The sequence below is a fragment of the Anguilla rostrata genome, chromosome 2 (assembly GCF_018555375.3).
Source record: "Anguilla rostrata isolate EN2019 chromosome 2, ASM1855537v3, whole genome shotgun sequence".
NCBI lineage: Eukaryota > Metazoa > Chordata > Actinopteri > Anguilliformes > Anguillidae > Anguilla > Anguilla rostrata.
In genome coordinates this window covers 38,505,205-38,531,645 of record NC_057934.1, presented here as the reverse complement: position 1 = coordinate 38,531,645, position 26,441 = coordinate 38,505,205, and the positions used below count along the sequence as shown (strand labels likewise).

The 26,441-nt window shown below is 45.6% G+C and overlaps 1 protein-coding gene across 1 annotated transcript; it reads right to left on the bottom strand.

The window, feature by feature from the left end:
• Positions 1-998: 998 nt before the first annotated feature.
• map3k3 (mitogen-activated protein kinase kinase kinase 3) lies at positions 999-26,206 on the bottom strand. Its single transcript, XM_064322009.1, has 17 exons — positions 24,359-26,206; positions 20,661-20,741; positions 18,723-18,844; positions 17,974-18,014; positions 16,341-16,440; positions 16,115-16,228; positions 15,109-15,229; positions 14,108-14,241; positions 12,217-12,290; positions 11,747-11,814; positions 11,536-11,631; positions 11,103-11,270; positions 10,258-10,406; positions 8,054-8,185; positions 5,735-5,864; positions 5,383-5,560; positions 999-3,892 (listed from the first exon to the last, which is right to left on the bottom strand). The coding sequence occupies exons 2-17, from the start codon at positions 20,662-20,664 to the stop codon at positions 3,664-3,666; spliced, it is 1,860 nt and encodes a 619-aa protein (XP_064178079.1). The 5' UTR covers positions 20,665-20,741; positions 24,359-26,206; the 3' UTR covers positions 999-3,663.
• Positions 26,207-26,441: the final 235 nt, after the last annotated feature.

The window sequence follows — 26,441 nt, the reverse complement described above, 5'->3', positions numbered from 1 at the left end:
AGTGTCTTATTATTAAGGCGTAGGGCCATCACAAGCCGCCAGAACAGCTTCAATGCGCTTTGGCATAGATTCTACAAGTCTCTGGAACTCTGATGGAGGAATGGAACACCATTCTTCCAAAAGATATTCTCTCATTTGGTGTTTTGATGATGGTGGTGGAGAGCACCATCTAACATGTTGGTCCAAAATCTCCCATAGGCGTTCAATTGGTTTGAGATCTGGTGACTGTAAAGGCCATAGCATATGATTCACATCATTTCATACTCATCAAACCATTCAGTGACCCCTCAAAAGTGCATTCATCTTCGTAATGAGGGGTTTATGCACTGCAACCCTGCTACAATATCTCTCTCTATGTAGTTGTCGAAGGAATATTCTTACTGACAATGTCAATGTCCTGCATTGACGTTCTCAGTCACTTGCGGAAGTGTTGCTCTTCTGTTTTTCCTTACATATCGCAGACTAACTCATGAGCATCACGGTCATCGAATTAACCCTCTTTTAAAGTCACTTAGATCTTTTCCTCTTGTCATCTTGACCCAAAATCGAGGTCAACTGGGCCTGCTCAGCATTTTTATACATGCCACAGAGCATGACAGGATGTAAACTGTTTAATTGTATCATGCAGTACACCTGCATAGAAGCATCTGCATTTGTTATGTTTCTCCGCTCATTTATTCAGATTTTTCTTTTAATTTGACGCCCATCTGTAGCACAATAAGCATAACGTGAATATATGACTTGTATTCTTCAAGGAATGCATAGTTATTGCTGACATAACTTAGCCTGAGGTCAAGTAATCACTCAAAACATAAAAGCACCTAATTAAGAAAAATGAACAGCTTGTTAAAATTCTGAGATTGCAATTGTAGTTGGAATAAAAACCAGCATACACAGGGGTCCCCAGGACCAAGTTTGAGACACACTGGTCCAGGTAACTGGACAGAAGAAACAACCCAATAATTTAACATTAAGAAAAATATAGATGACAATGTTGATAAACATATAATTCATTTTTATTGTAAATAAATTTGATACACCGGACTTTGCACTGCAAGTCCCCAGTCGATATACATATTATATATACATATATTCATATTACATTATAAACTACTGGTTCATATTCTTTTGATTACCCCAGGGTTTCTTGTGCAAAAAAGGCATTCCTTTGGTTTGATTTCACTGGAACATCTGTAATACTGATCATTTGCCCTTGAATGTAGCAGCCACACAACATTAGTTTTATCCAGGGGATGATGCGTCTCAGCCCAGAGACAGACGCATTGCTCCGCCCCTGTAACTCTGGCCTCCGAGTGGGAGGGGCTCCGTCACACAAGCCCTGGGCTAAACAAAATCGTCACGCCGGGTGGAAGGAAGCACACTCTGAAATCTCCCGATTGGCTCAGTTCCGTCGGAAATTGTGGCGGGGGACTCGACTGCAGATTCAGGTTTTGCCTGTACGGTTCTGCACGGTTCAACTTCTGAACTCTTGTCCCCTTTTAATAACACTTAAGTAGAGTGGTGGTGGGTCTCTATTAAAAGAAATCTCGGATATTACATAGTTAGGATTTGAGCCCACATCCTTCTGGTTTTAGGGTAAGTATTGCTGAATCAATTGGCCATTACTACTGTACAGAGCAGAGACTCCCTAATCGCAAGGAATTACAGCATCTGTATTGCCAAGGAAATGCTCTGAACAAAACTTGATTTTTGGTTCTGGAAAAATATAATCTCTTTTAGCCTGCCAGCACTCAAAAATTGGGAGCTAAAATGGTTCAAACAAGAGAAGGGCTAGAGAAGTGGGTGAAAAAAAAGACTGTAGACAATATAGAAACATAGTCCTACAGGGCTGAGTAGACCCATTATAACTGACCCATGGCATATGTGCACAACACAGAGCGAACAGGATATTCAGAGTGTGTTCTCACCTGGACCTTTATACTGTTAATAAATCCATGGTGGAATCTCTGCAAAACCAGCTGCTTCAACAATTTCATTTCTCTGTCATTTTCTAGAGGCATCATTAGATTTAAAACAGTCTAGAGTCAATATATAAAAAATATATTTAGACATGTATATTTATAGCAAAAAAAAATCCACTTAATGAACAAGGGGAGATAAATAAATGAAACTTCACATTAAATGATAAAAGACTGAAACAGAAAAAACAAGAATAAAAAAAAGGGAAACATTCATTTACTCAAAAAAGTGCATTTCAAACCAAAATAACACACACACACACACACACACACACGTACACACAGGCACACACACACACACACACACACACACGGAAAACAAAATAAAGTTAATGGAGTGTTGATACGAGAGGGGCTAGTCTCAATAAACTAGCCCTTTCCATCAAATGGACAGTACATAGGTGGCTTTCTGAAGCGCCTACCCAAAACACTTTTTTTTTTCCTTAAAGAAAACCTCTCGGTACAGAGCAAACACTCATTTAACGTGACTCTGTATTTGATCACCTTTCCCGGTCATTTGGTCGTCAGGGAAGAGAATGTGCTCTCTGCTTCCCTCTCTCGTCTTTCTGTGAGACTCTTCGGCACTTAAGACTGCGGAGAAAACTTTAATCCCGAGAGCTTAGGAACAAAGCAGAGGACTGGAAGGGGGCAAGCAGGCCCAACCCCCTCTAGTCTCTCTTTGTGATAGAGGAATGGCGAACAGAAAAGGGGTTTAAGGCACAGTCATCCATCCGCTGTAAGGCTGTGGTAGGTAGGTAGGTCTCAGGACCCCTGCCTCTGCTGATTGCTGAACGCAGTACACCACAGTAACCACAGCCCCACCTTCAGGATGCTGCAGTCGGGTGCTCACGTGTCATACAGGGGTCAGGATAGTACTCAAGTGAAAGACTTGGGAGACTGAGGTGAAAAATCCTACTTTGATCCTACTTTGGGTCTCATCCTACTTGAGTTGCCAAATTGTAACAAAATAAATAAATGAAAAGGAATAAAAAAAAATAAAATAAAGGAATGAATAAAAAGAAGAAACGACGTTTAGTATATCCGTAGATTATTTCAGAGGGCTGCCATATTGGAGTGCAAAGCTGTGTCAGCAGCGAGGGAAGTCTCTGACTGGTGAGAGGACGGGAGGACGTAACGGAGACTGGGTGTGTATCCGCACACCTGGCAACACTGACGGAGCCCACCTGGGCCACAGAGCTGAAGCCAAACAGCTAGCTTTGGGACTTTAGCCATTTTATACATACGAAAAGCAACAAATATAAATATGTACATATGTACACTGTCCACCTTGCAGATGCTGTCAGCTCAAACGAGCGCACCCCCAGCAGCAAGGATCTGTGGGTAACTAAGGCACTTAAACGGACAGGGGAGCAAGGGCCGTCCTCGAAAACCACAAAGGGAGTCTGTCAAAAGCAGACACGATCCAGCCTTTCCGGGACAAATGGGCCACAACTGCTCCCTTCTGGCACGTAAAGTTTGTCAACCTGCTTCTCGCCGCTTACGAAAAGTTCACGGTGCCCCCTTGTGTGGACAGCTGGAGACGCACGGTGTCTCTTTCGCCGCCGGGTTTCGCTCCCCTGTTCTCCGGTGGCGAAGCGGCGCAGGCGTGGCTGCGGTGGTTCCTGGGGAGAGGGAGGGGGAGGGGCAGGGGGGGTTTGAGCGTCACAGGCGAGAGTCCCGAGCCTCAGCACAGGATCTGAGAGAAGGGGTGTCGCAGCAGCTCCTCGGCGCTCGGCCGGTGCTTGGCCTCCACGAAGATGCGGCGCACGAAGTCGCGGGTGTGGTCCGAGGTGTGGGACGGCAGCATGGGGTTGGTGGGCTGCGTGGCGATCTTGAAAATGGCCGCCATGGCTTCGTACTCCGCCCAGGGGGGCTTTTCCGTCAGCATCTCCACCACAGTGCAGCCCAGACTCCTGCAAGCCCGGGAGGAGGGGAGGGGGAAAGAGGGGGGGGGGGGGGGACACGCAAACACGTTACACCAACAGCCACAGAGTTTAAACTAGCAAAAAAAGCCCATAAAACGCTGAGGGAACAATCGGACTCCGAGTCCGTGGGAACGGGGCTCCCCAGCTTACACAAGAAGATGGAAGCAGAGATCAGGCGGTTTTTCATTTCAGGATATCACGGCGGCTGTTTTGGTGGAAACTTTCCTCTGTGCGCTACGGACAACTGCAGCGTGTTTGTGCTGGCCGCGGGACACCCGCGGCAGTGCGGTGAGAGCGAGGGGGACTGCGGGGGCCTGCTCCTGAGCGCTTTCCCCCCCCCCCTCCACTCTCCCCCGCTCTACTGCCCCTGGGGAAGACAGGAACTCGGAACATTCCAGACCCTGAAAGAGCTGGCGAGGCTGCAAGGGGCTGGCTGGCCCTCGGCCAATCGCGTCCCTCGCCTGATGGGACGTTCTCCAATCGCGCTGCAGAGGGGAACCCCTGGGCGGCAGGTGGAACCCTCCCACTTTTAGAGCTCTTGCGTCGGCACACGGAGCTCTTTTCCACTTTCTATTAAAATATGACTTTTTTTCTCGGCCTTTACATTCCAGCTCTTCGGCATGTGACTGTGCTCAATTACACAAAAGTACAGCGTACAAAAGCGCAGTGTGCTTCACTGCTGTCTGTACGGTTGTGCCAGAGGAGAACAGATGTCCACAGCAAAAGTAAAGGATATTTAAGGAATGGTTCAAAAGTACACGGGGACATTCTTTAGCATAAGCCTCTTATCCCTTCATAGTTAATATTTTATTTGATATCATACCACCAGTCTGACATTTCACGTCCTTGCACTGAAGTTTTATTAACAGCAATAAACCAAGGAAGACTAATGTAACCCTGACATTTCCCACTTTCCGTAATGTTCCCACTTCTTCCGGTATACGACTTGTGCCGTTTATCCAATATGGGACTTCCTGGTACACGCTATTAAACGTACTGAATTCTAATAATATTTGGAATGGACGCATTCACATCTGAAGCTGAACTTACAGGCCAGCTGCACTGAGGCTCTGTACACCTCAGTATACACTCAAAGCATGATGTCTAACATGACAGTGCTAATATGTCTACATTAAAGTTTCTTCCCCTGCAAAAAATATAACTAAACATTACCACATTACACTATTACATCAATAAACATTAAACAAATTATCATTGTTTCCTTCACTTTGCAGCATCTAAACAACCAGCTAACATATAAATTAGTTTGAAGGACTTGGAAAGAATATTAACCGTCATGGAATGCTCTCACAAAGTGGAAAAGTTGCTTTTTAACTCAAGGTTATGTAGATTCCTGTGGACTAGGAGAGTCTATCTGATGCCTAAACGGTAAAGATAAAATGGCTCTAGCTCCGCATTATTCAGATTCATTGCTCTGGTCACAATGCAGTCGGATGCTTTCAGATCATTTCCCTTACCACACGTCTGCCTTGCGGCCATAGCCCTCCCCGCTGATCACTTCCGGGCTCATCCAGTAGGGGGTGCCGGTGACAGAGCGGATGCCGGTGCCTGACATGCAGATGGTCTGAAGCCTCTTGCTGGCTCCAAAGTCTCCCAGCTTCACGTTCCCAGCAGAGTCCCGCAGTATGTTGGCACCTGGGGTTTACAAGACCAGAAAGAATTCAGCATGTACGCCCAGAACTGCAATCCTGCATTTCATGTGTACCCAAGCTGTACGTTGGTACAGAATATTCCTTATCTGTTAGAACAGGCCAGGATCAGCATCAATCCAACCCTGTGTGCTGGCCCTGATGATAGGTGTTACTGTACCTTTAATGTCCCGGTGCACTATCATGTTGCTGTGTAGGTAGGACATGCCCTCCAGGATCTGCCGGGTGTACTTCCGGGTCACGTTTTCTGTCAAAGCTCCATAAGCCTTCAACTGGTCCTTTACTGACCCCTGTAAAGAGTGAACAGTTTATGTATTACATGAAAAGACACGGCAAGAGATATTTTGGGTTAGAGTAGTAACGTGGGTAAACTGCTTTAGCAGAGACTGACAACTTTTCTTGCCTGCATAGCATACTCAAGACGCTTTGTGAAGACAACATCTTTTTGGAATTCTGAAGGTGACTGCATGTCAGTAACTTGATAATGAGCACCTCAACCGCATTGCAGTTTACATAGCTATAAAGCTTCCATTGCACAGTGTTAACATTGTTGATAATTAGCAAGCTTGATTTTTCATTAACAGCAATGATAGTTTAAGGCAGCTAGATCTCAAGTGAATGAGAACCTTATCATTCACTAATATGAAGAACCAACTGGTTTTTGAATTAACTGTGCAACAGATTCAGTATTCATTACGCTTTCATGCTTCAATGCCACCGTGCCTTTGCTCAAAAACTTTGAAAACTGGAGCTTCGATTCAAGATGTTTCTTTGCCTAGCAATGGGGTATGTGAAAAAAGTTGATGATAGGCCCTTTATTTTCTGAAAGGGAGGACCAAGTGAGGTGCTTAAAGGGAAAGTTTATCAGACATACATATTGTTTATGGACAATTCAGCATTTTGTTTTTCATCATAAGCAGAAATGTCTGAGTTTATGAAAAATGGGAAGAAAATGTAGTGACTCCAGGATTCTGGCAGCGTTCAGCTGGCATGGCCACGGACGAAGATCACAGCGTTTTAGCGGCAAGTCTTGTTTCATTCAATAGTTGGCTGACATTATAATTCTTGAGGGAAGTAATCCAAATGGCTTTTCAGGCAAAACAGCCGTTATGGTAGCTAGAAAGTTATGAACTATGAGAAGTGTGGCCAATGCCTATTTTGGATCCAATTTTGGCTCTGAACTGCTGCCTACAGTTGTAATAACTCCTACATGTTTTTCCTCAGAAACTGAGGAATAGTAACTGACCATTGGTTTAATGGAGTTTCATCACATTGGAAAGAAGAGACAATCAGGCTCATAATTTTACAAGTGAGGGTACTGAAGCAATATCATAGAGTTGTTCCAGGTTGGCAGCTCAAACACCACAACACGTTTTAAAGACCCTTTCATATGGTCTCAAACCATACAGGCAAATTGCAACCATGAGCATTGTGGTCTTGCAGCAGCAAAAATAATTTCAGAATCTGCTAAATTGTGCCACCTGGTGTCTGACGTTTATAATAACATACAGGCTGATGCTTACATCGAGGGCTATGTCTGAATCATTAAGCCTCACTAAAACACACAAATGAAATGAAGTACTGAAAACAGATCTAGGCCATGTAAGTTACATAAAAATGTAGGCATTCAGCAAAGTGGCATTCTTATCCAAAGTGACATTCATAAATGCATGCACTGATGCCAAGCGGTTAGGGTCACAAATGACAGTAGTAGCTAATAAATAAACTTGCACTATGAAGTTAGATGCCATATTAGGTCTTAGAGGGAAATACAGAAGGCAGAATTACTAGGAAGCAAATGGCTTAGGGAATACAGTTTCACATTTAGCATATGTATGGCTAATAAACCCATGTGAAATGTGAGCTTAGCATGAGGTGAGCCAAGGTGCAGTTTAAATAGGTGTGTTTTAGTCTGTGGCAGAAGATGGGCAGTGGCTCTGCTGTCCTGATTGTAGTGGTGGACTCATCACACCACTGTGGAACCAAGACAGAGAGACGAGAGGAGAGATGGAGAGGAGGACACTTTTAGGGAGGGGACACAAAGGGGACTAGTGAATAAGTGAACTCCGACTTATAGTTTCAATATTCTCAGACACCGTTGTCCACCCAGGGGTGATGGACAGATCCTGGATGGGGAAGGATGTAGATTGTAGGTAGAGCACCTCAAGCTTTGGAAAGCCATTCTCAAGTTTGATTTTCTACAGTACCTCAAAATTTTGCAGGAAAGTTTAGCATACATTTTCAGGTGGGAGCCCATATTCTACTTACTATCTTTTTAAATGTTTAAGGCATCACGTGTATGCAATGGTAGAAGTCCGCTGCATAAGGTCTCTCCAATACACAATCAGATGCACAAACACCTTCCCCTCCTTCTCCCTCTCAGTAGACCCATCCAAGAAGCTGCCCCATGGCGACTCAGACTCAGGCCCACAGCCTGTCCTCCTAACAGGCCCGTCTGAGATGCCGCAGGGAGACCTACCCCGGGCATGTACTCCATGAAGATGGTGAGGGTTTTCTCGTTGTGGTCCCGCAGGCAGCCGTAGTACTGCACGATGCGCTCGTGGTGGAGGTTCTTCAGCAGCTGGATCTCACACTCCAGAGCACTCACCTCCTGCAGGCAGAAGACAGCAGACTGTGACAACTACAGACACACACACAACTACAAGGACATAGTCAAGCTACAGTCAGGAGCCCAATGACACAGCCACACTGAGGTCATTTTGATTAGTCCTTTTTATAAAACCAAAAAATAACTATTAAAAAAGCATTCTCTGTTTTTAACAAGTTTGTTAAATATATTACTTTCCACAAATTAAGAGGAACAATTGTGATCTTGAAAAGTTTAATGCAAGAGTTAGTGCAATTAACAATTTTCATTTCTGAATTGGTAACAAGGTAAATACAGAATGTATTTATACTGCAAGCCATCAAACTCATGGGTATGAAGTCTAACATCTTACTGAAGGTGTGTGATAATACAGAACCCCTTGAGACCATTTAAATGAAATCAGCAGAACTCATGATTTTCACTTCAGAAATTGCGGTTTATTGAAGAACTCACCACGTTCAATATATTCAGCAGCTTAAAAGCCATATCATCCCCGTAAGGCAGAAGGTAAAATGAGAAAGAAGGTAATTTCAGAGACAGCATTCACACGGCTATGTCAGAGCTGCAGGGTACAGTAAGCGAATTTGTATGGGATTTTTGCTTCATTACGCAGCTGCTAAGGGAGGCCCAAACTTAGTTTTTTTTTTTTACAACAAAGTGTAAAACATGGAATGAATTTGGAGACTTCTAAAAATTAAACTTTTTATAACACCGATGAAAAGCCTGCCACATCATACTGTTACCTCACAAGTTCTGTTACCCTGCTAGCAAAATTTAAATAAACCCATTCCGACGCAACTAGCTTGCTATCAGTAATTTCCAAGTTCCCACAGTAAACTGGTTTCACAGCTACAGCTCATAGAACATGTAAACCTATGTCATCTACGAAATACCCATCATTTTGTGGTAGAGGTTTGAGATGTGCATCGAAGAGGTAACTGCAATACCAAGGGGAGCCATATTTTCTAAAATATGTTTTCACCCAGATATTATAAATGCTATTCAAGTCATGTCATATTTTCTTGTTTCCTAGTTGTACTACTTTCAAACATACAAGTTCCATTTTTGCGGATGAATCACCCAAACAATAGAAATTAAACTAAAAGCACACCGTAGGCTAAAAATAAAACTAGATGGAGCCAAATTTACATGAGGATATCCTCTGTGTACAGACAGACAGAGAACATAGCACTATAAAACAGCAATATGCCTGCTTGCACAATGGTCTTCCCTTTGTTAAGCGAAGACTAATAGCTCCAGATGGGGCGGTCTTAATTGTGATTGTGAGCGGAGGGCTCATCGTGTGGTTGATCATAAAGACAGTTAGACAAGCGGGCACCCCAGCAGAAGGTACATTACAAGCCTACAAGCATTTCTCAAACAGGCCCATTCACCTCTGAGCGTCAGACTCGCGTCGAGAGAGCTCAATTCACGTGTGTACGTGCGCCCAATCCAAACTCCACGCACACACACAGCGTCGCTGCTCAGATAAAGCAGGGTCAGATAATCATCAAAAGGGGGGTGGAAAGATGGATGGGGAGCAAGTTTTCTTTCAAGCCCCTCCGCTGCCACCCCCTTCCCCCCCCCCCCCCCCTCTTTACTCTGACACAGGAAGTGACAATGCGCCTTTTCTCAGTAGTAGACAGGAAACAGCTTTGAAGAAAAAAGCAACACAGAAATCTGCTCTGCCCGAAACCAGCTAGAGGATAAACACACTTATGTGCGGGACAGTGCTGTTTCGAGCGTGCTCACTCGCATGACCTGGTTGTGTAAGTTCAGACGTCACTCTTAAGGCCACCACTGGGATTACTACAGTCAGCCGGCCAAGCCCCTCCCCCCCAGGTACAAACGCAAGGCTGCACGCCGTTAAACTAGACTGTTACAGGAACAATCGACGGGAAGGAAATGACCTGTCTGCTATAGGCTAGCATTTGATGCCATTAAATTCCATTAAATTAGATTCAGTATGAGTGAGGAAAGTTAGCCCAAAGGGCTAGCTGAAGCACACCCACACACGCCTGCGTTCTCCACCACCGTACACAACCTCAGCACAGCTCCGTCTTGGCTTTACTCACCTTGCTGGTCTCCGGGCTGTCGGGGTCGAACTGCACCTGCTTGGCGGCGAGCTCTCGGCCGGTGTCCACGTCGTAGCACAGGTAGACCCTCCCAAAGGCGCCCTGCCCCAGGAGCTTGCCCCGCCTCCATGTTAAAGGGGCACTGGGGGCTGGGGGGGGAAATGGTCATTCAGAAACATGCAGACAGAACCCTACCGATTCATGCTAAAATTACTACGTGGTTTTCTAATATTAGGGTAACTACTAAACCAACATCTTTATTCTGATTTTGATATATGAATAGTTTACTAAATTACACATTCTTGCTAAACCACCTTTTCCGGTGATTTTCTAAAAGTATTGTTTTTCTATTCTTATTGTTCCCAAATGTGTATTCAGCTCATTTTGAGAACATTTCTTGAAGAAATATATACTTTCTGATAAAATACAGTCACAGTGTTAAGACTCTTCACATTTTTTTGAACAAGGTAAAGACCAGGATGTACTTTATTTTTAAACGGTAGCGTGACGGGGTGAGGGAGTAGACATTCAAGGCAATGTCACAAATTCAAACTGCAATACGCCAACAACCTCCAGGTCTACGGAAAAAAAAAAACATGCGGCCCGACGTTCGAATGGCACCATTGTAGGGGCGCAGCAAACGGCTGAGTGGATGTTCTGCTTTTGTGGAGCCGCGTCCCGTGGCAGGGCTGGCTATTGTCCGTCCGGCTGCCCGATTTAAACTCGAGTGAACCTCGGCGAAAGGGCGGCGCGTTGTGACGGACGGGAGTTTGGCTGGCCTCCCAGGCCGCTGTGTCCGCGGGGCGGGGTGGGGGTGGGGGGGGTAGACTGGCGGGGCGACTCACACTTGTGGGGCACGCTGCCGCGGTCCTGCGGGCGCAGTCGGCCCTGCGCGTCCGCCAGCTGCCAGCCCGAGCCCAGGCTCTCCTCGCTGTCGTTCAGGGCCCGCCGCGACGGCACCAGGGTGAAGAGGTTCCCCTGCGCCCGCCGGATCCGCGGGAAGGTCCGCCGGCCTGCCGGGAGACGGCACGCGTCAGGGGGCGTAGTTCAAAGGTCAAAGGTCCCCAATTCCACATTGTACAAGTCATAAGTGCACAGACACGTCTTTCATACTGTCGTACTCTCTAATGAGAGCTGCATATAAAACTTGCGGTGCTTTGAGATCCATGGAAGACACAATAGAAAAACAGCCTTTTATCATTTACCAGTAGAATGAGGTCATTATGGCCAAGTGCACAGAGAACCAATGGGAGCGCAGCGCAGCCGAATCCCGCCTACCTTCGCTGTGATCTTTGTGCTGCAGGGACACGTGGTACCTGCGCGGATACGTTCCTCCTTTGGCCACGACCTTTTCGTAGATGTGGTTCTCACGGTCTGCAAGGGGGGGGGGGGGGGGGGGGAAGGGGTTACTTTGGGTCGGGTGTCTGCGGGTCGGGGGCCGTGGCGTCCCGCGCAAAAACGGTCCCGTGCGAGCTTCTCCCGCACCCACCTGAACACTCCTGACGGTTGTCCGGGTAACTCTTGGCCCTGTGCATCCGGGATTTCCTGAAGGAGGGGCTGTGAAGAAACAGAGCGGAGCGTCTGTACGACCGTGCCTGTGTGACACCCTGCTTCTGCTATTGGCCCCTCTGTACCGTGCAGCATTACCCTGATGCACTGCATCTCCCCCCCCCCCCAATCTCTATTGTACAGCCTCTATGTCTGTCTCTATATCAGACTTGCTGCAGACTCACCTGCTGGTTTCACTTCTGGGATCACTTCTTGTTTTGCCTTTTTCAGTCTAGTTCTGCCATTTTCATCAGTTTCACTTGTGTGTCCCCGTTACGCCCCACTTACACAACCCTTGCTTCCATCACCCGTCCAATCGCACTGCTCTGGGTCTGCCTGAGCCACACTGTGATTGGCTCATTATTTAATCGTGTTTACCCTCTTTGCATCCGTCTCCCACCAGCGGCTCACCTGTCCGAGTTGCTGTCGAGTGACTGGCAGCTGCCTGACACGGAGTTCTCTGCACTGCTCCACGGCTCCAGCACCTGAAGGGAAGGGAAAATATTATTATTATATTTATCATTTCCCTCTACCCACTCATTTCTGAAAATTAATCATCTATATTGTGTCCGAACAAATAATGAAACAATATTTTGGCATCCTCCCCAATGGCTGACAGTTGAGAACTCTACCACAACTCGGCAATATGTGGCAAAGTTTGCACACAGCTACTATAGAAACAATGCAAAAACTTTGGGGAACTTGGCTAACATATCACCTTGTTCATTCTCCCCCTGAAATATACAGGGAAACATAACTAGGCTGTTTTTGGGGGGGGGGGGGGATAGGAGGGCAAGTCATGTGACTGGAAGTGTGTTAGTTGAGGGGGGAGGGGTGACTGGCTCTGTCTCTCTCTCTCCCTGCGCTGTTGGTTGGCCTGTGCACTATTTCCAGCCAGTCACAGATAGGATCTGCAGCCCTGCATTAGACACAGGAAACACAGGAAAAAGCTGAGCGGCCATGCATGAGGGGGGGGGGGGAGAAAAAAAAAAAAAAAAACTACAACACTGATTAAGCTCTTTCCCTCCGCAGCTTTGTGTTGCTGTGATTTGCCTTGGGCTATTCTTTAAAACTGTGTCACCTTTTGTCAGCTCCTTTCAAGGTGATCTACGTAACACACAAGCCATAGATTATCCATATGGGCAACTGGATATTTACTCAAGCATTTCAGGTATTCAAGTACCGTCAGCTCGAGGGAGCGACAGTAAGTGACCCGTCCGGAGTGCAAGCCTGAAGTTCTGCTCGTGAGCTTTTGTTGCTTCTGCATTACTTTGTATGAACAGATGTACTATCTTTGGAATTTAGGTGACATGCATGACACAGAAGAATGCATTTGAATAATGCATTTTGAACGTATCGCGGGCTGGGTAAATACAGCCAGCGCAGTTCTCTCCAGCGGTATCACAGAATTGAGTGGGCCGGTATAAATATTTAAGTAACATTTGCGACGCTGTAAAAGAAGATGAAAGGTTATCGTTTATTGGCCATTTAATGCCATTCAGATGTTTGCACAAGTGAGGAAGTAAAATATGCAGCTTGTGCCCTTGCATGAACTCCATGTGCTGCGGTAAAAAAAAAAAACTTCTGAGTTCAAAAGCACACCCGAGGCATCCTTGTCTATAACAATGTGTAGGTGTTGGCATGAGGGCTCATTTAATGGAAGGTGTGGAAAGCCTCCTGATTGGCTGATGCACAGTCACAGTTTCGGTGCACCTGAAACTCATCAAAGAGCAATTGCAAGCCCAATTTCCCCCAGCACTGTGTGCAATAGCATCATTAAATACTAAAAGTGCCTCAGCCGCACTGCCTTCTCAGCACATCCCACACACAATTTAGCGGGCGCAGTGCACCACTGGGACGTGCTCTACCTGCATGCTTACCGCCATCCTCAACATGGGGACTCAGCTACACTTACGGCATCAACGCCACGTCAGGTGTGAGTAATGCTAACAGCACAAAAAGGACGAACAGATAATAACCTCACCGGAAGAAATGAAGCCCCTCCATAATGGCTCATAACCGATAGCGTGTTTGGACGCTAGTGCTTCTTAAGAGCTCCTACATTATTTGCTATCCATTTTTTAACCCATGCAACCAATACATTCATTTAAAAAAAAGGATTTGAATAGTTCTGTCTATTTTCAAGTAGGTATTCCATATATTTTAGGACCACTGACCACAGGTTTACACGCATTTTGCAAAAGAGCATGTTTTTTTTTTTTTTGCCGAAGGGCATGTTCCAAGCGGACCGGGTACATCAGTGGGGTCGCTGTGTGGGGGGAGACCCGGCGGCGAGACTCACACACTGGTCGCTGGTCTCGGGGATGAACTCGCCCTCGCTGTTGATGCTGGTGTAGGAGCCCTGGCGGGCGATGCGCTGCTGCCGCTCGGGCACGTAGCCGGGGGGCGGGGAGCTGCGCCCCGTGTTCTGGGAGCCTGGCGGGGGGGGGGGGAGAGAGCGCGCGTGAAGGGGGGGTTACGGATGACAGGCATCACCAGGCAGACCCGAAGGGAAGAACACCTAACAGCAAATTTTCCTTCAGCCGGTAGAAATAATGCAGGCACCATTTTCGCAGAATCAAACGAACAGTTTGCGAGGACCTCAAAAGGTCTACTTTCTGCAGGAAAGCCCCCGAAAACCCTGCTGCACATATTTGGCGCAGTGTCCATTTCCTGCGAGGCTGCAGCCTTCAGACCCCTGAAATCGGGCGCCCGGATCGGGGGAGGGAATCCACGGCTAACTTTGTTGCCGTCGTCAACATTAGTACATTCCTGACCACGCTCCAACAACAGTCCGGGACTTATGATTAATGCATTTCTGAAAAGTCATTTAAAACTGGGCAACCTTCCTAACTACAGTAAATGGAGAATTTTCACTTTCTCCACTCCCCTACCCTCACCTCCCCCCCACCCCTCCTTCATTCCTGAAGCAGGCTATAGGGTCGACTAGCTAATAGCATATCACAATCTGATTGGCTACTCTCCAGGAGGCTATTGTGGAGCAGGCCAGTGATGGTGGACAGGAAAAGGAAGAGGACCCGCTGCTCTGTGTATCAGAGGAAGCCAGAGGAACAACAGCCAGAGAGAGAGAGAGAAGGAGAGAAAGCCAGAGAGAGAGGGAGAGAGTGCAAAAGAGACAGAGATGGAGGGAAAGAAGTCAAAAAAGTTCGACTATTTTCAGAAAATGAATAGTGGCATTAACTTAGGCCACCCAAGGAGCACCTTTCAGTGCCAAGATTGAGATGGGAGATGAGATCAACAATCAGGAGAGAGGCGGCTCGAGAAGGTGCCGTGAACACTTACTGCTGGAGAGATGGCGCCCCCTGGGCTCGGAGGACTGGTAGGCCGTGTTGACATCACCAGTGGACTGAGAGGCCTTGATGCGCACCTGCTTGCAGACAGTGCCATGGGAGGGGGAGGGGGCCTGGAGACCCACAGAGACACAGGAAGCTCTCAGTCCTTAGCCTTATGTAGACACACCTGTACAACTTCACACTGCTGCCACAGCTTGCAGTGTTTACCATTTATTAATTTTACATTGTACATTACATTGTACATTGTGGCTTAAAAAGAAAATCAAGTTGTACAGCCTCTGCCAAATGACCTGCATTCGAGTCTTAAATACTTGCATACAATTTTGGAGAAGCATAAACTTTTCTGATGTATTCACTGTGTATTTGGACACCGCTCTCACTGTACTCAAACATAAACATAAAGGCAGGGTTGGAATACTCCATCCATCCACAGCTGGTCCTCCACAAAAACTTCAATAATCACACAATAGCAGGCCAAAGGAGAACACTGGAAAGGAGTGAATGTCCAGAATCAGCTAATTGTAGACTAATGTGTGCACAGATTGAAGTGAAACATGCACAGTAATACCACAGTAATAGCATTTCCTTGCACTCTGTGCTATTAGGAGAAGTCAAGAGGACCGGGGGTGGGGGGGAGGAGGGGGGGTGCATGAGGGGACGTACAGACAGGACAGGCACCATGCGGCCCCCCCCCCCCCCACCCCTTCCACCCAGAACAACAGCCCGGGCCCTCCACTCTGCTTCCTGTATTGGAAAGCAGGGCTAAAAAAGAGCGACACGTGGAGCAGCGGGGCCCCGGCCGGGAGAACAATGAGGCTCACGTGACCGGCCCCCGGAGCCGCGTCTTCCCCCTCTCACAGCGAGGCGGCGGACCCGCGGGCCGAGGGAGGCGGCCGGGGGGGGGGGGGCGGCGTGCGAACCGGGGCACGGACGCGCGCGCGGGCGGGAGGGGGGAGAGCGCAGCCGCGTGTGGGCACAACGCCACAGGCACTCACGTTGTTGTGCTCCTGGGTCAGCAGCAGGATCTTGATGCTCTTCATGTTGGAGCTGCGGTCCAGCAGGTCGATGGCCTTGTCCAGGTCGTCCTGGCTGCGCAGGGGGATGGACAGCTGCGCGGGGTGGAGGAGAGGGGGGTCAGAAGTGCTCGGTTCGCCAACCGCACCGGGGCCACGGTAACGTGGCCGTCGACCGCCAAAACGGTAAAAAAAAAAAAAGAAGTACCTCATTGTTCATGTAGTGCAGGTCCAGCTGCTGGCCAAACACGGTCTTCACTTTCTGCTTGACCTCATCAAACTGCACCGGCCGTCCAAACATCAGGATCCTGGGTCAGAGATAGACGAGGGAAGCAGAGACAGCAAAGAGACAGAAACGGGCAGAAAGAAGGGACGACAAGCAAACAGAATTACAGAGGAGTAAGAGCCACAAACATAAACTGTCACACGGGCACTTACAATGCTTGAGTACTCCAGTACTCCATAGTAAAAGATACTGCATATTCTAATGCAAGTAGACTTCCCATAACTTCATCAGGGCTATTGTGGCTTGATGCACTTAACCACAGCATGCACATAACAGGAACAAGGCAAGCCAATGGGATTAAAACTCAACCAGCTGCATGGTGTGAAAAAATAAAGTGCTTCATGCAGTTCAATATACAATAACAGGAAACTGACTACACTGAAAATAAACTCAAGAAGTATTACAGTCTATCCAATCATACGGCCTACCTGTTAAAAATCAAAACACTACTGCACAAATTCTCACTCAATAACAATATAAATGTGTTTCCTTCAAAATACACCATGATAACATTATTTTGAAATACTTATACAATCCATTATTCCAGTAAATAGCCATGCTTGGCACAAACGGTGAGATGTCAATTGTTTAAGTATACATAGCCCCAAAAAATACAAACACAAAATTTAATAAAAATGGTTCACTTAGAAATGTTGAAGTCTCTAACAGCATATAATATCTCATACATTAGAACGTAGTTACTACTGAAACACAAACATTAACCACTATACATCAACCATGAAACGGTTCAAAGCAATACCCACTACAACAGAACCCTTCACAGTAAATTCTAATGATTTTAATTCATATAAAATGGAAAGATGATTTTGATGCTTCATTCATAAGTGGCGTCCCAAACAAAGTTCTACGCAGCCGTACAAAATGACAGCAACAGTTAGGCCCATTTTTGGCGCTTGCCAACAAAACGAAGCAAGACAGTGAGGTCGGGGTGGTTATAAATTCTTTACGTACTCTTCTTTTAATTAAATAATATTTTTTGCAGCAGTCCCGAGTGAATATCAAGGGAAAAACAGGAAGGGGAAATTGAAATTGGAAAAACTGAAAGCAGAAAAACTGTAGTAAAAAAACCCTCACTTTCAAAAAACCTCATGTGGGCCATATTTCTTTACACTATTGTAGAAAAACATAGAAATACAAGAAACTTGAGTGGCTCCACAAGCAAATTCTGCAATAGTGGTTTGTTTTCTTCGCTCCGTTTCAATACCCGCTGGTTTGTGCGCATGCTGTGATAATTTATGTTTTTGTGGCGAGGCGACTTACAATCCAGATAATTGCACCCTACTACCATTTTGCTCTTTTTCACGCGTGTCCTGGCGCACACGCACAAGAGCGCGTGAGAGAGACGGCTTCTTCCCATCACACCTCGCACTGCTGCGGGCTACGCAGAAAGCCACAGCCAAACCACAGCCCTCTGCACAGAGAGGGGCCAGCCGTAGCGCACTGCACACTCCCTGTCACACACACACACGCACACACACACGCGCACAAGCACACATACAAATGAAAAGCAAAGTTCAGAGGTAAAAATGCCCACCTTCTTTCCCCGCTGAACTCAAACTTGATTCTGACATCATCCTGAAGGGAGACAAGAGGGAAAAAAAGAGGTCAACCCCGGGTCAATGAGACGAGGCACGGCACGGGCCGCAAGCCTGGTTCAGCGAGCGCTCCATGAACGCGTGGCCTGGTCTGAACCCAGCACGACCGCGCGGAAACCCAGCCGCCGCTCCCAGCATGAACGCCAAGACCAGCGCGGCATGCTCACGGGGAGCGCAACCCAGCTATTTTATCAATTTACTTATCAACGGGTTGACCAAGTGTGAATTCCAGTCTTTCACAGAGACAGCCCAGTTGGTAGCAATCAAGGTTTGTGCCAACGATCTGCCTAGTGCTTACTAGAGAGAAAAACCTTCCACAAACATACTGAATGCGGTGAATGGTCCAGACAACACGACCGTCATGAATACACGTCCAGACATACAGTTACCGGTCATGCATACGGAATAACGGTCCATGACATACACGGTCCATGACATACACGGATATACACGGTCCATGACATACATGTGACATGAATATTAAGTGCAGGTTAATCCCCGTTAGGCAACAATGAACCAAGATCGCTCTGCGTCCTCCGTACCGTGTCTCAGCAGGACCTGTAATGCTGCTGTGGGGCGGGGCTGGGCAGCGCAGAGTGCGATGGGGCAGGGCCGGCTGGGGCGGGGTAAAACAGTGATGGGGCGGGGCCAGACTTGGCGGGGCGGGGCGGGGCAGGGCGGGGCTCACCTGTCGGTTGGTGGGGCTGGCGGTCTTGGGCTTGCCCGTGTCGTACCCGGGCAGGGGCTGGCGTCGGGTCATCTGCAGGGCCACCAGGTCCTTCATGATGGAGTGGAGCGCCTGTCGCTCGTCTGGAGGGTGGACAGGACAAAGAGCCAGGCAGAGAACAGAGGGGGGGGGGGGAAGAGCAGAGACGGCAGAGGGTGGGAGATGGAAGGATGAAAACGGGATGAGGCAAAGAAACAAAGAGAGAGGATGAAGCGTAATAACGACGTACTGTGCTGAAAATTTCCCCAACAAAACAAGATTCTGTACCTTTCAAAGTTGCGTTTTTGTTAAAAAAACAATGCCCATGCAAGATATTTTTTATTTAAAAGTAATCTGTAAAAAGGAAATGTGAATATTAAAATGGAAAGTTCACAGACAATTACCCTGACAAGGCTGATTAATAAAGGATGGGTATATCCAATAAATATTCATTTCTAATATGACTCCCCCACCTCCATTTAACACCTCATTTGGCTTTTTAAGAAGACCAACATTTTCTCTATTCCCCTCGATTTAATGTCTCTTTCCAAGCCAGACCGCAGTCCGAGCCAGCTGCCAGTGTCCCTAAAGCAACCAGGGAAGAATTTTTAAAAGTTCCCTCCACTCTCAGATTTGTCATGGAAACTTTTAATAAAGGCACATTTTCTGTGGCTTAAACACTGGAACCTATTTTTGGCCACGGAGAAAGCCCTACATGACCAGCTCAGACCCGGTAAACTTTAAGGGCCAAAGAAAGGACAACCCACTCTGAAATGACCCCCACCCCCAGCCCCCACACCCCCTGCACCCCCCATCCACAGAGTAAAACTCGCTCAAATCTCTGCGCATATTCTCTGAATCATCTTGTGCACGCCAGACAGGAAAGCGAGGGGAGAAAAAAGGAAAGGCCTTCTCTCCTTGCTTGTGGTTTGTTTCTGTTACTGAGTCATTCAGGAACTAGCGCATACCAGGCCGCTTGTTGGTATAGGTGCTGAAGAGGACAGGCGAACAGCACCGGGCTTGTTGCTGAGAGACATGGAGAGGTCAGGAAGGGGGGGGGGGGGCTCCCCACCACCTACTCTCTCTGTAAATGAAGGTGGCTATTTACCTTCAGAACAGCTTCAGCACATTTTACAAACAAGACCCACGGTGCGTCCGAGAACCTCATAGGAGAAGGTATTCAGAAGAGTGGATCTGTTTGGTAACAGGGGCCGAGTACGCAGATTTACTTCTGGTATGTTTTTAAATTTTGATTCCCACCTTTGATCGAGAGGCCCGCTTTCACTTGTGAAGAAGGGAAAATATTTCACTTGTGTAATTTGGATAGACATCACACGGTGTCGTTGCCGAGGGGGGAAAAAAAGCCTTCCAGCACACAGTAATCCTATCCACTCCAGCCTTTGGAGGGAGCTGGCTCCCCCCCCCCCCCCCCCCCCCCCCGCCCCCCAGGACTGGGCACACCACGTTGGAGGGGGAGAGGGACTAGGCTGCAGAAACCCATTTGACAGTAAGCAGAGGAGGTCACATGACTCCTGTCAGATTTCTCTGCTCAGGGCTGATATCGCCGGAGGGATTCGTGGAGTCCGGCTAATTGTTAGTAAACCTGATGCCATCACCATCAAATCAACAGAAAACCCTACGTCAGCACACTATTTGAAAGTTAACAGACATGATCCCAAAATTAAGAAAAAACAAAACAAAAAAATTCACACATTCTCACATTCACAGGGTCACAGGTAGAGTGAAAGCATGTCACAAAGGTAGCGTACTTGCTAACGGCTCTCATTGCGGTTTCACAGCTTCGTGTGCACTCCCCGTCACATGACTTCCGACAGGCGATGCTGTCCAGCGCACACGGAGAGCAAAGACTGCTGAGACCAAATTACAACGCGTCCACTCACACGGCCGTGGGGAACTTACTCATTTTGGTGGAGTGTGTCGACCTTCCCGAACTGTGGAAAACTTCAGGAGCTCCGCTCTTGAATGCAACCCATCAACGAACTGAGGAACAAAACCAATTAATGCAAGTTAACACGAGAATAAGTTCCGGGGACTGCTCAAGACAAAGGAGTATTACCACAAGATGCACAGCCATGATGAAAAAACTACCAACCTCAGTTCAAACATGACTACTGCACATAACTTGAAATAATATATATCTGACCTGCCTACCTGCAGTTGGCACACATATATTTGGAGGTACACAGACTGTGTACCTGACTGTTCATTCCCAAAACAAGGATCCTGAACCATAATGAGTTTGATGTAGAAAAATTGAGGTTCTTGCAATGGGAGCTATTCTGCAAATGATTGCAACACATCCCACAAGCAGAACCAGATTTATTTATGGTACCAATCACCATATATTCATAAACTCTAAAGCACAATGTAGGCCTAATGCAATTATGAAAATATTCATGAACCTTACGGCAAACACATTATTCAAACTTACCGATTAAATATGCATTTTCACATATTAACATGCAAAATGATCAAGACAGTACTTCCCCAAATGAAAGAATAACATATTACTGTATTTGTCTAATTGTACATTTAAAAGTCTTATGGAAAAATAAGAAATACGGAAACATGTAAACCTGAAAGTTTTGAAATATTTCAGCAGGATTTGAAAGACTTTATATGTTTTACACAACAAAAAGAAGAAAAATTAAAGGCATTCGCCAAGTAGGAACCAAGGCTCAGGAGGGTGAGCAAGAAGCAATCAATCCCACAGAAGCTTCCACTGGAAGCAGAAATCTACTGTATCAGTTACTGTACAGTGGTTCTTCAAAGTTCTCTCTCACCCCCTAAAGTTTGGGATACTTCTTTTAATTGATAGCCGACTGCTCTCGACCGCATAAAAGTATCTGGCTGGCTGTCTAAAGTAGTGAATGCCATTCTGGAAACTGTCTAGCTTCATCAGGAGTGCAATGTTTTCTTCAGCAGGACACCTTGTGTGTCATAATTTTATCTTCAGTCATTTGTATCCTGGAGCGATTAAGTACTAGCCTATATCTTGCTGTGCAGATCACATTATTAGTATCATGTTGCAAATGGTTTGGATAAAAGCTTCACTTTATTTTTAATTTCCTAAACATTTTACTTTAGTTCTTATTCATGCGTAAAAGGACAATAACTTCGAATAGCTATCCATTCAACTATATATACCCTTTCTTGTGGTCAGAATATTGCACTGGCTTGCAAACTCTCAAATAGTAAATGGTTAGGCTGTGCACACATACTCCTTAGAAACCCACAGTTTTAAATTCATCGTACACCAGGTTGAAAGAAGAGGAAAAGATGTCAAAGAAATCATGCTGATCAGCAAGGTGCCTTGCTGAGTACCTACAAAAATTAGACATCACCAGTGAGTGGAAGAGTTATATTGGTGTCCAAACCATCTTGATCCAATAGCGAATGCACAAAATCTCCTCATTTACAGTCATAATTACATAAGCGCCACTCCACAGTCTCAACAGCCACACAAGCCAAAGTTAGTCTGTTCCCCAAAGTGTGTGAGAAGCAGCACGTTTCATCCTCGATATCAAATTTCAAAATCACAATGCAGAGTGGGTTTCAGCAGTGGAACAGCTTGAACTAGACAATCCGCTACAAGTAGCCTACATTTTCTAAGCCAAAATATAGGACGGAGGTGGTGTTCTTCAGTGGTCAAAACAAACGAGAACTTTCAGAAGTGGAGCACATTTATATCCACTACAACCGACAACAGCTTCTAACTTTGCAATGAAATAAACATAGACTTAATATTGAGAAACAGGTATTTTTTTGTTGATGTCATTATGAAACTAAATTTACTGGACTTGAATGTATCATGATGAACAGCTCAAAATAATATTTTTTTTGGATTGCGAATGCATTTAGTTGGGGCTGTTGGTCCAGTTCAATATTTAGGACTATGAATGAATTTACAAAAATATTTATCATGCAGGCTAACATTAAAGTGATAACTTGTAAACAATAAAACTGGAAACAAAAACATTTTCATCAAACATTTTGATGAAAAAGTCACTATTTTATTTGAAGATGGACTTTCCTCTTACAAAAAAAAAAGTCCATGTCTACAGGCCATGAATTGAGAGGCAGTTCTTTTCTAGAATAACTGGTGCAATTGAAATCTAATGAGGATTATTAACTATGAGTCACCCTCTCAGATGCTACACAATCTAAAAATGTCAACAGTGCTGAAAAAAAAAACAATTCAATTGAGCTAATCAATTAATCAGGACCAGGGTCTTCTTATAATGCACAAATCCAGCGCGAGTGGGGCCTGATTTGATTACAAATCATTTGGTTCAACTTGTTTTCTGTGGACTTTAACCAACTACACGTGTATCGCGTCATAAAACCGAAGACTTTCGAAAGCAAACTCCTCCGCTCGCTGGTAAATTAACTTGACGCGGAGTCGCAGGCTGGAATTCAACGTGATAAGTTCTGTGCCAAAGGAAACGACCCAAGCAAACAAACAGTAATATGCTCCCCAATGGTATAATCTGCACTGAGGCACTTCCAACTCCTTCTGACCACACAGGCGCAACAGCAGTCGGAGGAGTCATTCAGAACCTGGCCTTTCTGTTCGACTGCGAAACGAAGTGCCGCAGCCAAAGGTCAGGTGTAGCAGGGGACACATGAGGAGGGATGCATGCCAGAGTCTTGTCAGACTATGCTCAAGAGTCAGTACACTAGTGGGTACCCAGCAGGCAGCTGGGGAATGACAGAAAGGTCCATCAAATCCGCGCTCATGCACGTGGGAGCACGAGGAGAGAAACAAGTGCCTTCCTTTTCTGACATTAACAAAACGAGGCTTCTGAGGCAGAAGATTATTACAGGTCCTCTGACCTTTGAGCGCCGTGGTCATAATGTGGAGGTGTGACGACTTGGCTGCCCAATAAATCCCTCCGCATTAAATATTGAGTGCTCTCTCGCTCCCTCCCTCCCTGCCCTGATTTTAATAACCTTCCCTTAGGAATGCTTGGAATGTGCCAAGGAGAACGGCGGAACACCACCAGCCCAGTCAGCTGTGCCCTGTTGTTTTCCTTGTCTCACATTTCCAAGGCCTGTAAAATAGACTGAGTTTCTTTTCCTTCATAAGCTGTTTAGTCTATGCCTTCTTTTCCCAACCCAAAACCTATTTCTGCCCCCCCCTCCCTCCCACCCACCTTCTCCTGCCCACTTCACTTACAGCTCTCCTCAGAGGAGCTGTTCGTACCATGTGCATTCAGTTACCAACCCATCCCCCTACCATCTCAATCCTGCCTCTCTTCACTACATCATCTTGCATGTTCTCTGTCTACAGCACGAATAGATGGGGGACCAGACATGTAAAGGGCTGTTTTATATCATAATTTAAGTAGATCTGTGCAGGACAGAGGGTCTGAGTGATCAGTGTTCTGAGTCAGAACACAGAGCTACATCAATGCAGATTCATTTCCATTTTTATTATTATTTCAAAATGCCTTTAAAAGTTAATCATTGATAGCAATACAATTTAATTACAGCAGTGTTTTTTTTCTGGTGGTTCTTGCTAATCTTTCACAGGTTATTTTTAGACAACCGCCCTCTAAGAAATTGTGAAATGTCTTATGCATTATTGCTCTTACCTGTTGCAGGTAGAGGGGTCGTTGACCTCTTCTCTGTGTGCCTTTTTGTCTTCACGTCAACTGAGGTGTTGAGCAAATGAGAGAATCCTGCTAACTCCGGACGCGCATTCTCAGTTATAATCCTTGCTGGGCTTATTCGACATTAACATTTGGCAATAACTCCAAAAATTAGATGCCAAAGAGGCCATTGTACGACAAAGATGGGTTCCAGCGACATAACACTTCCAGTGTCTGTCGAAGTCAGTGTTACGTAGGAGCAAGAAAGCAGACAAAATCAATTGATTCTAAATTGAAATGCAGATTGTCTCGAGATTACGATGGCTCATTATGCATTCAAAGACGTCTAAGGAAACATAGCCAATTCTCGATTTTAATTAATGCTTTATGAGCATATAAAATGCTTCATAAATAAAAACACGTGCCAGATTTCACTCACTACGAAAACTTAAGGTTGATCAGAAAACTGAAAAACGGAAACATGTCCACTGGCAATATCCAAGCACGTTTGCTGGCAACGAGTCAAAACAACGTAGGCTATCTAATGGAAACAATGTGAATAATCGGAGCTGCATTCGATGACCAGGGCAAACGATGTTAATAATAAAAGAAAGTTAACACAAAAGGTGTAGCAGTAACAGCGGGGCTTTTATGAAATCCATCTGTAACTGTACACTCGAGGGAACGGACGAAGCGGTTTCCGTGATTTCGATGGCCTCTTTTCCTGCTAAGTTTGCAGATTTTTTTTCTGTCTCTTCCCCACTTCTCACGAAACTGTTATTGTTTCACTTCTATCCGAACACATGAGCAGTTTTCAAAATAGGCTATTCCCAACAAAAATGTTTTTAACTATAGATAATTATTTCAAAGTATAAATCAAATGTCAGGCTTAATTTATTACAGACTAAAACCCAATCAGCTTCGTGCTGAAAATACAACTAAAATTATTATTTAATTACAAAGGATATTCAGGCAATATAGGCTATAGCCTACATATCCTTATGCATAAAGCTAATCGCAGTCACTACCAAGTATATTTTAATAAATAGCTTATGGAAAATGCATACTAAATGGGCTATGATTACCTATGCTACTATTACAGCAACAGCCCAAGTTAGCAAAAGTCATAAAAATAAAATACATTTAAAACGTCATATAACGCTTAACTGACATAGCTATAGGCTATACCAGCAGGAACGGAGTTTCTCCAAATCTTTCAGAAAATACTTTCAACCACCGTCTCTCCAGTTTACGAGGGGGTAAAAACAATCGGGTTGTTTTAAAATGTGAGAATACTCCAAACTATTTTCTATATTATTCATACATAAATTAGAATCGGAAACTTAAGTAAACAAAGCATCGCACAGAAACTTTGACGGTTCCATTACTTAACTTCCCCCCCTTTTCTGGTCCTGTCTTGTATACACTGACACGAAACTCGCCTAGGCTGAAACTCAACAGGAGTTGGACACACCCGCAATTTTTAATGTTAGCAAGGTAGATAAACTCACAAGAAGGACACGGGAAGCAACATTCCGAAAAGGTCCGATCCTGATGCTCAACAGTGGAAAGTAAAATTAAGTTTAACGCAGTGAATTTCCTGACTGAAAAAACGTTAGCCACCGGAACCCATCCGACAGTTTCCGAAATAAATCCAAATAACACTCCAACGTAAGCGAACGTAGCGCAGTTTTCCAAGCGACGTCTCGTCTTCCTTTTTGTCCAATTAAAAAAGCACTGAATAACACAACTTCACATTGTTTGCAGCGAGAATGCGAAACCACAACGAACTCGTAAAGGGGGCGCGCAGCTTCTCTGCAGATTTCTTGCTGAAGGTAACGCGCATTGAGCCAATTACGCGCTTTGTAGCGGTCTCGCGCAGAGACGACAAGCACAGATATAGAAAAAAATGTGTCTAACAGCCTGTATTCAGAATCGCTTTCTAAGCGGACACATTGAGATCAACCAGATGACGGGTTTTTATAAAACATCGATTACTACCTGAGACAAAGAAAACAATCGGTTGTTTCTTTAGGCTCTTGCATTGCAACTTTAAATGAGTATATCCAGTCTAGTCATTGTATAT